Source organism: Monopterus albus, unplaced genomic scaffold, assembly GCF_001952655.1.
Source record: "Monopterus albus unplaced genomic scaffold, M_albus_1.0 scaffold6.1, whole genome shotgun sequence".
Classification (NCBI taxonomy): Eukaryota; Metazoa; Chordata; class Actinopteri; order Synbranchiformes; family Synbranchidae; genus Monopterus; species Monopterus albus.
In genome coordinates, this window is record NW_018127886.1 from 3,140,409 (window position 1) to 3,152,287 (window position 11,879).

Sequence of the window (11,879 nt, forward strand, 5' to 3'; positions counted from 1 at the left end):
CTCGGGCATCTCTTTCGGATGCCTCCTGGGCGCCTTCCTAGGGAGGTGTTCCGGGCATGTCCCACCGGGAGGAGGCCCCGGGGAAGACCCAGGACACGCTGGAGGGACTATGTCTCTCGGCTGGCCTGGGAACGCCGCGGCATTCCCCCGGAGGAGCTGGAGGAAGTGTCTGCAGAGAGGGAAGTCTGGGCATCTTTGCTTAGACTGCTGCCCCCGCGACCCGGTCCCGGATAAGCGGAAGAAAATGGATGGATGGATGGATGAATGAAAGATTTGCACCTTTCCAAAACCACTGACTTTGCTAGCAAAATAAAACTGTATAAAACAAGACATAAAGGCCAAAAGAGTGGAGTATCTTATATCTGTTTGGTACAATATATAGCAGGGCTGTCACCTTTTATTTGAATCTCGAACATTGATTCGAACATGGTAAAAAAAAAAAAATTGAACTGACATGTTCAAATCCAACAATGTACACTATGTCAATAAGTGCAACAGCTCGTTTGATATAATTTGCCTTATGGCTGGGTATCCATTTTTCTGGCAATTTTCCAACACTTACTTAATAAGATTAATCTGTTTAAGAACAAATATGCAATACTCAATTTAGCCCTTTTCAGACATGCACTGGAACCCTGTAATTCGCTAGGCATTACCTGGGGAAGCTGTTTGTGAGAACGTAACTGTCTGAGTCAGTCCACCTGGACCTTGAGCGGACTTTACCCTGCCAGCTCCCTAGTACAAAGTTCACATAAGGTCCTAATGAGCTGGAGTGAGACCATGTGAGAAAACAGCAGCGTATAATGCGGAGTATTCACCAGAATCACCAAAATCTTCAGACAAGGCAAGAAACTCGGTTGTTTATGACCAAATTACAAACTGGCTATGTGACTGGATCATGTATCGCCTCCTGTGCGCTCTACCCTGGCATGCTCCAAGCACATAAACCAAACGGAGTACTGTATTTCCAGTAGGTGAGAACATGTCTGACAGACCATCTCCTGTTGTGTGCTACATGTGTGAAAGGGCAACTGTTGACAAAGTCCGGGCCCAGAGTTCATGTGTGAAAAGGACAAGTATAAATATGGTTTTGTGTTCAGCTGGCTGAACACAAGCTGTCAAACAAACACTTTGAAGGAAATGTCAAACTTTTTATGTGAACCAGCAACCAACCAACCAACAACAGTACTTGTTGGTTGGTACCAACCAACAACAGTACTTGTTGGTTGGTACCAACAAGTACAAACATTCAATACCTGGCCTTGGTCAGAAACACGATTTGATCTGCACAGTTCTAGTACACTTCAGTCAGTAACATCATAGATGCATTTAAGCTCTTTGTAAACTCACTTTCTGAGTATTCAGGTAGAATGGGTCCAGGTCCTCCAGTGGCACCGCCACCAATCCCGCAGGGATGTCCCCATAGATGAAGGGCAGGCTCTTCCCAGCCTCCAGGTCACCGTTGGGCTTGGGCTTGTTCTCATCATCATCGTCGCGGTAGCTGCTGTCCTGCTTGGGCGGTTTCTTGTTCTTCTCCTCATTGATGCGCTGCTCAAGGGCCCGCAAAGATTCCACAGTAAATTTCTTGAAGCTATCAGGTCCTGGAGGTGCAAGAAGGGGTGCAGCCATGTTTTCATCCTGCAGCTACTTGGTCTTTAGGTTTGTACCATCCACAGTAGCAGCTCTGCAGGAGGTGCAGACACAAAGAAAAAGGTCAACCAAGAGGACGTCTTGCATGGAATTCCAACATTATTTTCTAAAAAAGAGCTCAGATCTGGTATGTTGAGCATGAGAATGTCATCTGCTCTTTTATTCAAGTCTGCTATAAAGATGAGCTTTTCAGTTTTTCCTGAGATATTTCTTCATGAATAAAATAAGGTTTGGACCCTGTGACAACATGTAAGGAATGATCACAAACCCCACACAAATTCACAGATCTACTTAAAATGTTCTGATGATAGTTAAAGATAGAAAAATGCAGTATAACCTTTTTACTAATTGCAAAATATCTGACTCCTCTACTTCCAAAACAGAATAGATGACTACAGGTTAAATTATGTACTACAAAAATGGCTGTCTGACTGTAGCAATCTTGCCACATGAGGTACTGTGTCAGTTTTCCATGATCGAACTAAATGTGGGAAAAAACAATACTACAGATATTTGGTTTAAAAAAAAGGTTGATACTAACAGCCCCTGAGGTAACAGCTCACCACTGATATACCACTGTACACCATAGGCTCCAGCCCCCCTGCGACCCTGTTCAGGAATAAGCAGGGTAGACAACGAATGGATGGATGTTTGTACACCTGGCTGTCCTTGTTTGGGGAGACGAAATGTTGAGATGTTCAACAGACAATGAGATGCCTGACTTTCATCTGTCTCCAACAACTGCTGACTAATGGTCAAGTATTCAAATGACAAATTTATGACTTGTATTTTTTCCCCTACTGTAGTAATTTTTGTGTACTGTTACACCCCCATTAGAAAGCATTAGCCTATTTAGTCATTTCATGTTTTTTGTTGTACTTTAAAAAAAACATAAAATAATGTGATTTACATATTTAAAAGACATTTTTAATCAGTTATAGTCTACTCTTGTGTCCAGGCACCAAAGGTATGAGGATTTGCTAAACAGCTATTTCATATTTTCACCCAATGTTGCAAACAAATTCCAGGTCTTGCATTAAGCCTCTCTTTATGTTTTTATTTTTGAGCAGTTGTGGAAACACTGACTGAAAACCCAGCATGAATCAGTAGAACCTTTTACCAGTTAAATGTTAAAAAAAAGGTTATGGTATAGTACATGACAACTGTTCAAGCTGCAGGTCAGGACATTTCAGGGACATAATGTGAGGCAGCGCTGAAGGAAAGAGGAGGAAAATTCAGTGGAAACACAGCCACACCTGAAACTGAGACACTGAGTAGTTGAAAGATGACAAATGACTGAAATATTAAGATTGTTGACATATTTTAAACATTATGGCCCTACTTTTCATGTATACATGTTGTTATGATGCAAAGCTTTGTCTTCCTGCCCATGCTGGCCGCCACAAAGGTGAATGCAGCCTAAACAGTGCAGCTATATCTGAATCACAAGGCCCATCACTTCCCTGCACCCCTATTACATAACACAATCTAAAAATGTTCCAGGTGTAAGGCTGATATCACCAAGGAAAGACACCAGCTCTGTCTGTCCCGGTGTGGGCATGAAAGAGAAAATAGAAAACATTCATCCTGTGAGTCAAGACATCTGTTTGAAAATTGACCCCAGAACCTCACACTCTCTGAGCCTTCTGCTTCTCTACTGCCCGCTTCAGCACCACACAAGCACATATGCAAACATGCGGGTTTTCCAAAGAGAAAGTCATAACAGAATCTTCCTCTACTGCAGGCCTTCGTGCTGAGCCCCCTTCACAATGCTTTCAGGCGTACAGTGTATCCTTCAGGTCCCTTCAATGTTATTAAGTGACCACATTCATCTTGTTGTGTATCAGCCTTGGGCTGCACAGTGTTTACATCCAGACTGGGTAATGAAATCAATTTTTCTGAAAAACATGCACAGTCTGGTATCTTCTCTGTCTTTTTCTCTGAGATGCAGTAAGAAATGAAGACTTGTTTACTACAATTGGGAAAGAGGGTTCCTGGACGCCATTATATGCATTATTCTAATACATTTCATTGAGCAAAAAAGCGCTGATCAGTCACAGAGGGAAGCTGGAGATTATACTGCACCAGAAAAGTGGCCCGGACAACCAAACTGGGCTAAGCAGTAATGCTGCAGTGGGTGGTTTTATGTTGGGAATGTCACGCTGTGATAAAAGCAACAGTGGATTTGATCAAAATCCCAAGTGCGATGTCGATCCATTATAATAAATCAGCCCAATATGCCTGTCTTGTTATTCAGCAAAAAGGCAACCCCGTTTTTTGCCGGGATATTCTGTGCGTTTTTGCGCGTTGCCTAGAAGCATCTGCACCACACCCGTGAAGCCATGTCGACTGCCAAATCAATAAGTGCTCTATTGGCAGCCGAGAGTATGAAGCTAGACAGCACCAAAAGCAACATACTATCTGCAACATAAGGTGAAACAGAACATAACAGTTGCGGTGTGCCACACCAATATGACCTGGAGGAATATGAATTTCTTGGCTACTGATGATGTAAGGAGGATCAGGCTACTCACATAGCATCTGCCCCTTTTTCGAAGTCTTATGGTGAATCAAGCGCATCATCCCGACATGCCGAGGGTAGAAGCAGCCAAAAATAGTGTTCAAATTCTGAAAGGAAATCTGTAGTTTTGGGCATTTTTGTACTGAGGCAGTCAGACGGTGTCCTACCTAAAATCTAACATACGAGGCATTTTCTCTCGCTATGGTCGGATCATTGCGTCGGATGCTCGGGAAAAAATATTCAATCCGATCAATTCCTTGTAATCGACATCAACTAATAGGTTTACCTTTCCCTGCTCTGGTCCAGGCGACTGGTGCTCAGCATAAGCAGACACCCTGTTCCAACCCGCTCCAAAAAAATGAAGACAGTGTGCAGCTCTGCGACATTTACGCAAGGATACCGACAGAGAAATTCTAACCTCGCCTAACAACATATGCACATCAAACGAGTATAAATGATGGATACTCACTTGTGAGCTTTACAATGAATCCAAAAAGCCTTTGCGGGACTGCAGGTGCGGAAAAGATTGAGGAGAAACTGCGGTTGTCGCCATATTGTTGCTGCTATCTTCCCCCTCAGTGCGAGCAGTTTCCCTGCATAATTGATGACTCTCGGCAGAATGTGAGAGAGTCGGCAAGTGTGTTTCGTAAAATCGCAAAGGTCAATTATGCCTACAGCCTGTAAACCCCGACCTGTGGTACACAGAATAAAGCTCGTAGGGATCAGAGATGAGCCTGGATGAGATTGATGAGACAAAACGCAGTTGATCGATGTGTTCAGTTTGGTGAGTCTGTAGGAATTTACCGGCTATATGACAGTCAGTCATATACATCTTCCAGGAGGCTACAGTATGTCTGAGACACATAAAGAATACAAAACTGTTCTATATACATTTTTCAAATAATATAGAAATTTTACAAACCCACTTGCATGACATTCATAGATTCTGCATATGCGTTTAAAACATATTGCAAGCTATAATGTTTATTATGGAGATATAACCCCAATGAGTCTCACCTCCCTGAACACCTTGGGCAGTTTTTGTGTGGGTATATTTTGAAATATGGCCTGTTTTGCAAACTCGTTTCATATAGCCTCTGCATCAGACTGTTGTCCTCCTCCTGCACTCTGCTCTGTAAACCGCAAACAGGCAGCTGTTAATCTGATCATCTACAACTGCATCAAATACACGTTTAATGTCTATTCATTACTGATGTCGAGGTAGTACTTCAGCTACAATAAGACAGTTCAGAGACGTTGTTTCACTTGTGACGCAGAACAAACGTGCTAAACGTGCAAATGATGTCACTAGACAGAAGGACCCGCTGTTGTTTTTGTTTTTGTTCAAAAATATCCCCAGGGGTTGAAACATTTAAACAAAATGGAGTTTAAGATGCTTTTGCTGTTTGGGTGTGCTTTGTGTTTGATTGCACTGACTTCATCACAGGACAGTGAGTAAAATCAGTTTTTTGGTTTAGAGTAACTGTAAACAGATATAAAGCTGGTCAAGATGTCCATTGGGCGCGTATATTAGGCACACGCGTTTTTCTTTAGCAGGTTTTAGGAAAGTCACTCTTCGTTTTAGCAGTGACCGTGATAAAATACGTCTACAACTTTAAGGTACTTTTATTGAGCATTTTATTGTACCCCATTACATTTTAGAGACAAATGTAGCACTTTGTACTCCACTACATTAATTTTACAACTATACAAATAACTAGATTACAATTTTATAAAGAAAACGTATGATAATCTTATAAAATATGATGCTGTAGACATAATTTATTATTAATATAACGCTTTGAAATGAGTGTCTGAATGAATACTTTTGATTTTTCATACTTTTAAGTACATTTTGCTTATATAACATTTACTTCAAGCTAACGGAGTAATTTACTTTAGCCTGTTTAGGAAGTGGTCGCATTATTTCTCTCTTTGAATTAAATAGGCTAAATTTTCTGAATACTTCATCCATCACTGCTGAGTAATATTTTTGCCAATATGTAGCTAACTTTTTAAAAAAGAAATAACGCCATCTACAAATGTAAATGAAACAATAAATAGCAACAGCAGAAAAGACCAGTAGCGTTAGCTTCTGTTAGCTAATGTTAGCTAACTTTAGGACTCTAGTCATGCTAGTTGTACGCTACATTTTGGCATGTAACCAATTAACATTTCAGTGGTTTTACACAGTAGTAATACAAGAAGAAAACATACCACCACTCAAACGGGTTATATATTTGTTGGTTCCTGCTTTTGGTCCTCTAGCGCCAGTTTGACGTCCTGGAGCGTTAGCATTACATCGCTCAGAGAGGTACATAGTTACAGCATAGGGAAAAGTTAATTGACTGCGATGTTTTAACAAGCAGATAATAGCATACGTGTTATGTTACTTTTGTTCTTAAGTTATTTTCAGGATCCTTAGAGACCCTCCTAGCGAAGTGGATGAAAAGATGTATTTTCCGCTCCATGATAAAAACATTTTTAACCTGTTTCCACCTATTAGCCACTCTGTTTCCGCATCAAACAAAGATGGCGGCCCATCGACTACCTGGATATGAAACAGAGCATCACTGGGGGTACAGGGGAAAAGTCTTTTTATAATTCACTGAACTAAATAGGAATCGTTTTGGATCCTGAGATGCCTTTAGAACAACGGTATTTTCTCAAACATGGCTGGTTAATTGTCTCCTCTGGGCTAGTTGCTGTCCTATCATAGCTGGTTAATTGTCTCCTCTGAGCTAGTTGCTGTCCTACCAGCTTCTGTGACAGTACAATCTTATTGACATTTTTGCATATCTGAACAACTGAAACATATTGTAATGACCCCTGGCGTGGAGCTAGCAGCGCGCTAGCACCTATGCTGATCTTGGTTAGCGATTATTCCAGGCCCCATACACCGCACGACTCTTGATATCGCCTAGGTGTGTTCTTTTACAATGACCACAATGCAACACTGCTTTCTCTGCCATTTATTTAGAGCCACTGAACAATGGCCCTTCCCCCAGGGTCAGTCTCACACATACAAGCCAAACGGACGGTCCAAAACACAGCACAGCAATTAACTTAGTAAAACATCGTCAGATAACACACCAGCATAAGTCAGCAACACTAACACATAACAACAATGGGGTAACACATAAGAACACTTTAACTATAATTTTATAACTGCCCTCTCTATTTACTGAACTCCCATGATGCCCACGCTCGGCCGGCCCGCAGTCCCCCCCCCCCCAATGGCTGACGTGGATCGTCACAATATGAAACAGTGAATTATAATGCAAAAATTGCAACACCTGTCAGTAGGCTATGACAGTGCCTATACGGTTTCTGCTATACTATACACCCAGGCTTCATTGATTTGTGTTATTACAATTTATTATTATTTACATCAGTAGATTTTTGAACAATGTTTTCTTTCTTCTGTACTATGACTTTTTTCCACCTATGGACCCAATGGTTGCTTTCATTATCTGTTGATCTAGATATAATGTTAAGAAATGTCAAATGTTGTGAATAATTCACATCTTAGATCCTAAAGTGATGTATTCATATTCCTTGTTTTGTCTGACCAACGGTCTAAAAACATAAGATATCACGTTTACAATGATTTAAACAGAGAAGAACAGCAAATCATCATGTGTGACAAACTGATATCAGAGAGGTTTTGGCATTTTTGTTTGATTTTAATAATAAATTATCAAAACAGATATTGACAAATTTTATATTGAATGAATAACTGTCACTCTAACACACCCTCTATATAAACCTCAAATGCATTGCCTCTAACAATGTAAACAATAAGATGTCAGTTTAAACTTGTATTTGACTGGGTTTTTTGAGGCTGTGGGCAGCGGCTCTTGGTCGGTCCCCCCGGTGCATCTCGGATAGTGGGGGGCCAGGACGCTCCTGAGGGGGCATGGCCCTGGCAGGTCAGCATCCAGATCCAGTCCAGGCACCGCTGCGGAGGGACGATCCTCAACAGCCACTGGGTGCTCACTGCCGCACACTGCTTCTACAAATACCTGTGAGTCTAACATATCATCATATACCTCAGTCTCTGTGTGCATACAGGAAATAGATTAAATATGGTAAACATGAATAACTTTGATGCTTTTTTCAGCGCCTGTGCTGCCACAGATCTATCCATCCATCCATTTTCTATACCGCTTAGTCCCAAATGGGGTCATGGGGGTCTGGAGCCAATTGCTGCCACAGATGACAGATTTTTTTTCTTTGTCAATGCATTTAATGTATCGTTGCCATCAGGATGAAAATAGAAATTGAAGATATGTAACAACAAATGCTGGAAGGACTCACCGACCCTACCTTTACCAAAAAAGAGTTTGTTTTCGATCTCCAGTTCACAGATTGATGTCATCAACCTTTGTGTTCAACCTGGCTTAGACTGTAAGCGAATAGAGGGTTGATTGGTGAAAGTGGACAAGAAAAAAACAGCAGTGAGTCAAAGTCACAAACAGTGAATTTATTGTGTTTTGTGTGTCCAGATGGATCAGTAGAAGCCATTTCCGTGTGGTGGCAGGATTTAATGTGCTGTCCGCCCCAGGAGACCACACCCAGATCCGCTCCATCAGTGAAGTCAGAATGCACCAGGACTACAGTGAGGTCTCAGCTGACAATGATATAACACTGCTGCTCCTCCGCTCTCCCTTCATCTTCAATGACCACGTCCAACCTGTCTGCGCTCCTCACAATGTGAGCCATGAGTCCATCCTCAACTTCAGCCACTGTTTCATCTCTGGATGGGGGAGCACCTATTACAATGGTTGGTATAAAGGTTGGATTCAGACTCTCCGTGGAGGGAGAAGGTTCCACTTTACTGCAAGAAACATTAACCTTTACTTGACCAGGAAGTTGTGTGAAATTAAAAATGTCTTTTAATGATTTTAAAGTTTGTTTTACCAACAAGGTTTGAAAGTTGCCATAATAAAATCATACATCTAGTGGATGCAGCAGGCACACACAGACTCTAGTCAGAAGCCCTCTATCTAATCGTTAATAAATAATGTATACATTTTTTGCAGATCAGTGATAAGCTGTTATATAAATTGAAATAGATCCCGCTGTAAGAAGGCCACTGAGCATCTGGTCCAAAAAATAATTTATTCATGACTCAATAAAATTTAAAGGCTTCAGCCTTGATGGTTTATTGTAGAATGAGAATGAATGAAACTCTGCAAATATTTATTAATGACTTTTTACTGACATCTGTAATTGCAGCTCTGATTGATGAGTTGAGGAGGAGGAGTCAGTAGTGCGCATCAGTGCAAGATCTGGAAACACTTCAACCAAACTGATTCATATTTTAAACTGACCCTACATAACTTTAGTACAGGCAGGGGAGAGTCATTAGGTCAGTGAACTGATAGCTGTCTGCACTGATGCACAGCAGCATCTATTCAGTTTGTTAATGATACTGTAGCATAAAAAGTCATGAATTCATCTTTTCATTTGAGGGAGAATGTGTTAATCCTTCTCTTCAAAGTTACAAAGTCTATTTTTTTAAAGTCCCATTTCCCTTTATTAATTTATAATTCTCTACTGTTGCTTATTTTCTTTATTACATTAGTCAAGGGGCAGTTTATGACGCCACTGTAACTGTGTTTCTTGTCCTTTTTATTTGACTGTTTATATTTTATTTCATTTCATTCCATCTCATTAACACTTGTAAACCCCTCCACCCTCCCATTTAGCATTTATAAGCCAGAGCCAATCAATGGTTTATGCAGCTATAAAGACAGTTTATGTCTGTTAACATACAGTATTTGTGAACAGTCATAACTTCTCCTATGAAAACACATTTTATTTATTACAAATGTGTTTTACTATATTGTGATTCATTATTTGTTTATACACCAGCCTACTGATGGGTGTCCACAGCAGGAGTAATAGATGTGGGCAAATACATTATTAAACACTAAATATATCCACTGTCAACTACATAATAGTGTTTAACAGGGGTTTTCAACCAGTGCTCCATGGCCCCCTGGTGCTCCATGAAGGCACTGCAGGGGGCCCCTGACCATGCATTTAATGATGTAGTTTCCTTAGGGGAATCACTGTATTTTATTTTATTTAACACATTTTCATGTTTTAATTATAATTGTTGTCATAGTGAAAAATACAATTCATGCAAATATATAGACTTTAGAAAACCCAAGGTGACTTTCATAATTAAAACGGTGCTCATCCAATCTATCCACCACACAACAATGGTCCTCATGTTGCTTCTTAGTCATAGTGGTGGCATCTGGGTCGCAATCAGTTGAAAACCTCTGGTGTATAATAAACCATTTATTAATGCTTTTGAATGCTAAATAGGGGTATAATTTGGTCTATGTACTGTAGGCGAGCTGATGAACAGACTGCAGGAAGCCGAGGTGGAGCTTATTGATAGAGGAAGATGTAACCAGATCACCTGGTACCACGGTCTCATCACTGACAGCATGATCTGTGCCGGACTAGAGAGCGGCATGGCTGACTCCTGTCAGGTGATTATTTTTGTGTGTTTTTAAAGTACTTTACAGGCTGTAGGCTTCAATTCAATAAATCATGAGTGTTGTTTATGTCAGGGTGACAGTGGAGGTCCCTTGCAGTGCTATAGCGAAGACGAGGAGAGGTTTTATGTGGTCGGGGTGACGAGTTTCGGGGAAAAGTGTGGACTTCCCTACAAGCCCGGAGTGTACACACGAACCAGCAGGTTTGCAGATTGGATGAGGACAAATCAGATAGCATCACTGTCACATGCAGACCAAATGAACACCGGACTGATCTCAGTTCTGCTCAGTGCTGCTCTGATTCTGCTCTGAAACATCCATTCTGTCATCAGTAAATGTTACTATCACACCAGACTGGTTGCAAGTTTTTTTTTATTAATGCAGCTATCTAAAAAGTTCTGTTAACTCATCACACAGTTTTCAAAATCTGTATTGGTTTGTTTTCATTTATGTACTTCAATTGCACTAATCAGAATTCAGCAATTTAAGAATGACTTTGTCTTTTTAGCACCTTTTTTCTGTTCAGAAAAACCCTTACTCCCCGGGAAAGATTTTCAGAGCATATTATTATATGTTCACATTCAATATTTGTGCTATTAGTAAGTGAACATTTATTAATGGATCACCAACATTTAAACCCGGGTTGCAAGAGAGAGCGGACGTTTACTGCTCCTCTTGTCTGTTCTACGATTTTTCACATCTTCTACATTTTCAAGTCTTTGAACAAATTCTAGAACTATTAAAATGCCTCCAAGAGGGAAAAGAGCTAATAAATCAGAAGCGAACGAGGATGTTGAGGCAGAAGAGGATTATATTTCAGTGGCGCAAGTAATAGAGATGTTGAGTCAGCAGAAGCAGATGTACACCGCACTGTTGAGCCAACAACAAGACAACTTCAAAGGTTTTGTGCAACTACTTATGGAGACAAATAACAAGAGACTCGACGACATGACCAGAGAAATACAGGAGATAAAAACGAGTTTGCAGTTTACCCAGCGAGATGTGGATGTGATTAAAGCAGCCATGGGTGAACAGAAAATACAAACCAAGGAAACAAGGGATGATGTCTACAAAACTTGTGAGAGTCTAATAGCCATAACGGATAAAATGGAGCATTTGGAAGCACAGTCCAAGCGAAAAAACCTGATCTTCGAGGGAATCAAGGAGTCAGCTGGAGAAAGCTGGACGGA

At 40.8% G+C, this 11,879-nt stretch overlaps 2 protein-coding genes across 2 annotated transcripts in view; one reads left to right on the plus strand and one right to left on the minus strand.

The window, feature by feature from the left end:
* Positions 1-4,961, minus strand: part of scn8aa (sodium channel, voltage gated, type VIII, alpha subunit a) — a 46,580-nt gene extending 41,619 nt beyond the window's left edge. The window contains 2 exon segments of the mRNA XM_020618382.1: positions 1,351-1,684; positions 4,641-4,961. Coding sequence (XP_020474038.1) covers positions 1,351-1,629 — 279 coding nt within the window. The 5' untranslated portion in view covers positions 1,630-1,684; positions 4,641-4,961.
* A 546-nt stretch (positions 4,962-5,507) lies between these two features.
* LOC109968813 (transmembrane protease serine 12) lies at positions 5,508-11,041 on the plus strand. The gene is made up of 5 exons (XM_020615348.1): positions 5,508-5,622; positions 8,015-8,198; positions 8,680-8,957; positions 10,541-10,683; positions 10,765-11,041. The coding sequence occupies exons 1-5, from the start codon at positions 5,553-5,555 to the stop codon at positions 10,999-11,001; spliced, it is 912 nt and encodes a 303-aa protein (XP_020471004.1). The 5' UTR covers positions 5,508-5,552; the 3' UTR covers positions 11,002-11,041.
* The last annotated feature ends 838 nt before the right edge of the window (positions 11,042-11,879 follow it).

What these genes read in the sequence shown, in the direction of transcription:
- LOC109968813 (XM_020615348.1), top strand. Translation starts at nt 5,553, where the DNA reads ATGGAGTTTAAGATGCTTTTGCTGTTTGGGTGTGCTTTGTGTTTGATT. An exon ending in ACTGACTTCATCACAGGACA is followed by an intron (nt 5,623 to 8,014) that starts GTGAGTAAAATC and finishes GGGTTTTTTGAG; the next exon opens with GCTGTGGGCAGCGGCTCTTG. An exon ending in GCATGGCTGACTCCTGTCAG is followed by an intron (nt 10,684 to 10,764) that starts GTGATTATTTTT and finishes TGTTTATGTCAG; the next exon opens with GGTGACAGTGGAGGTCCCTT.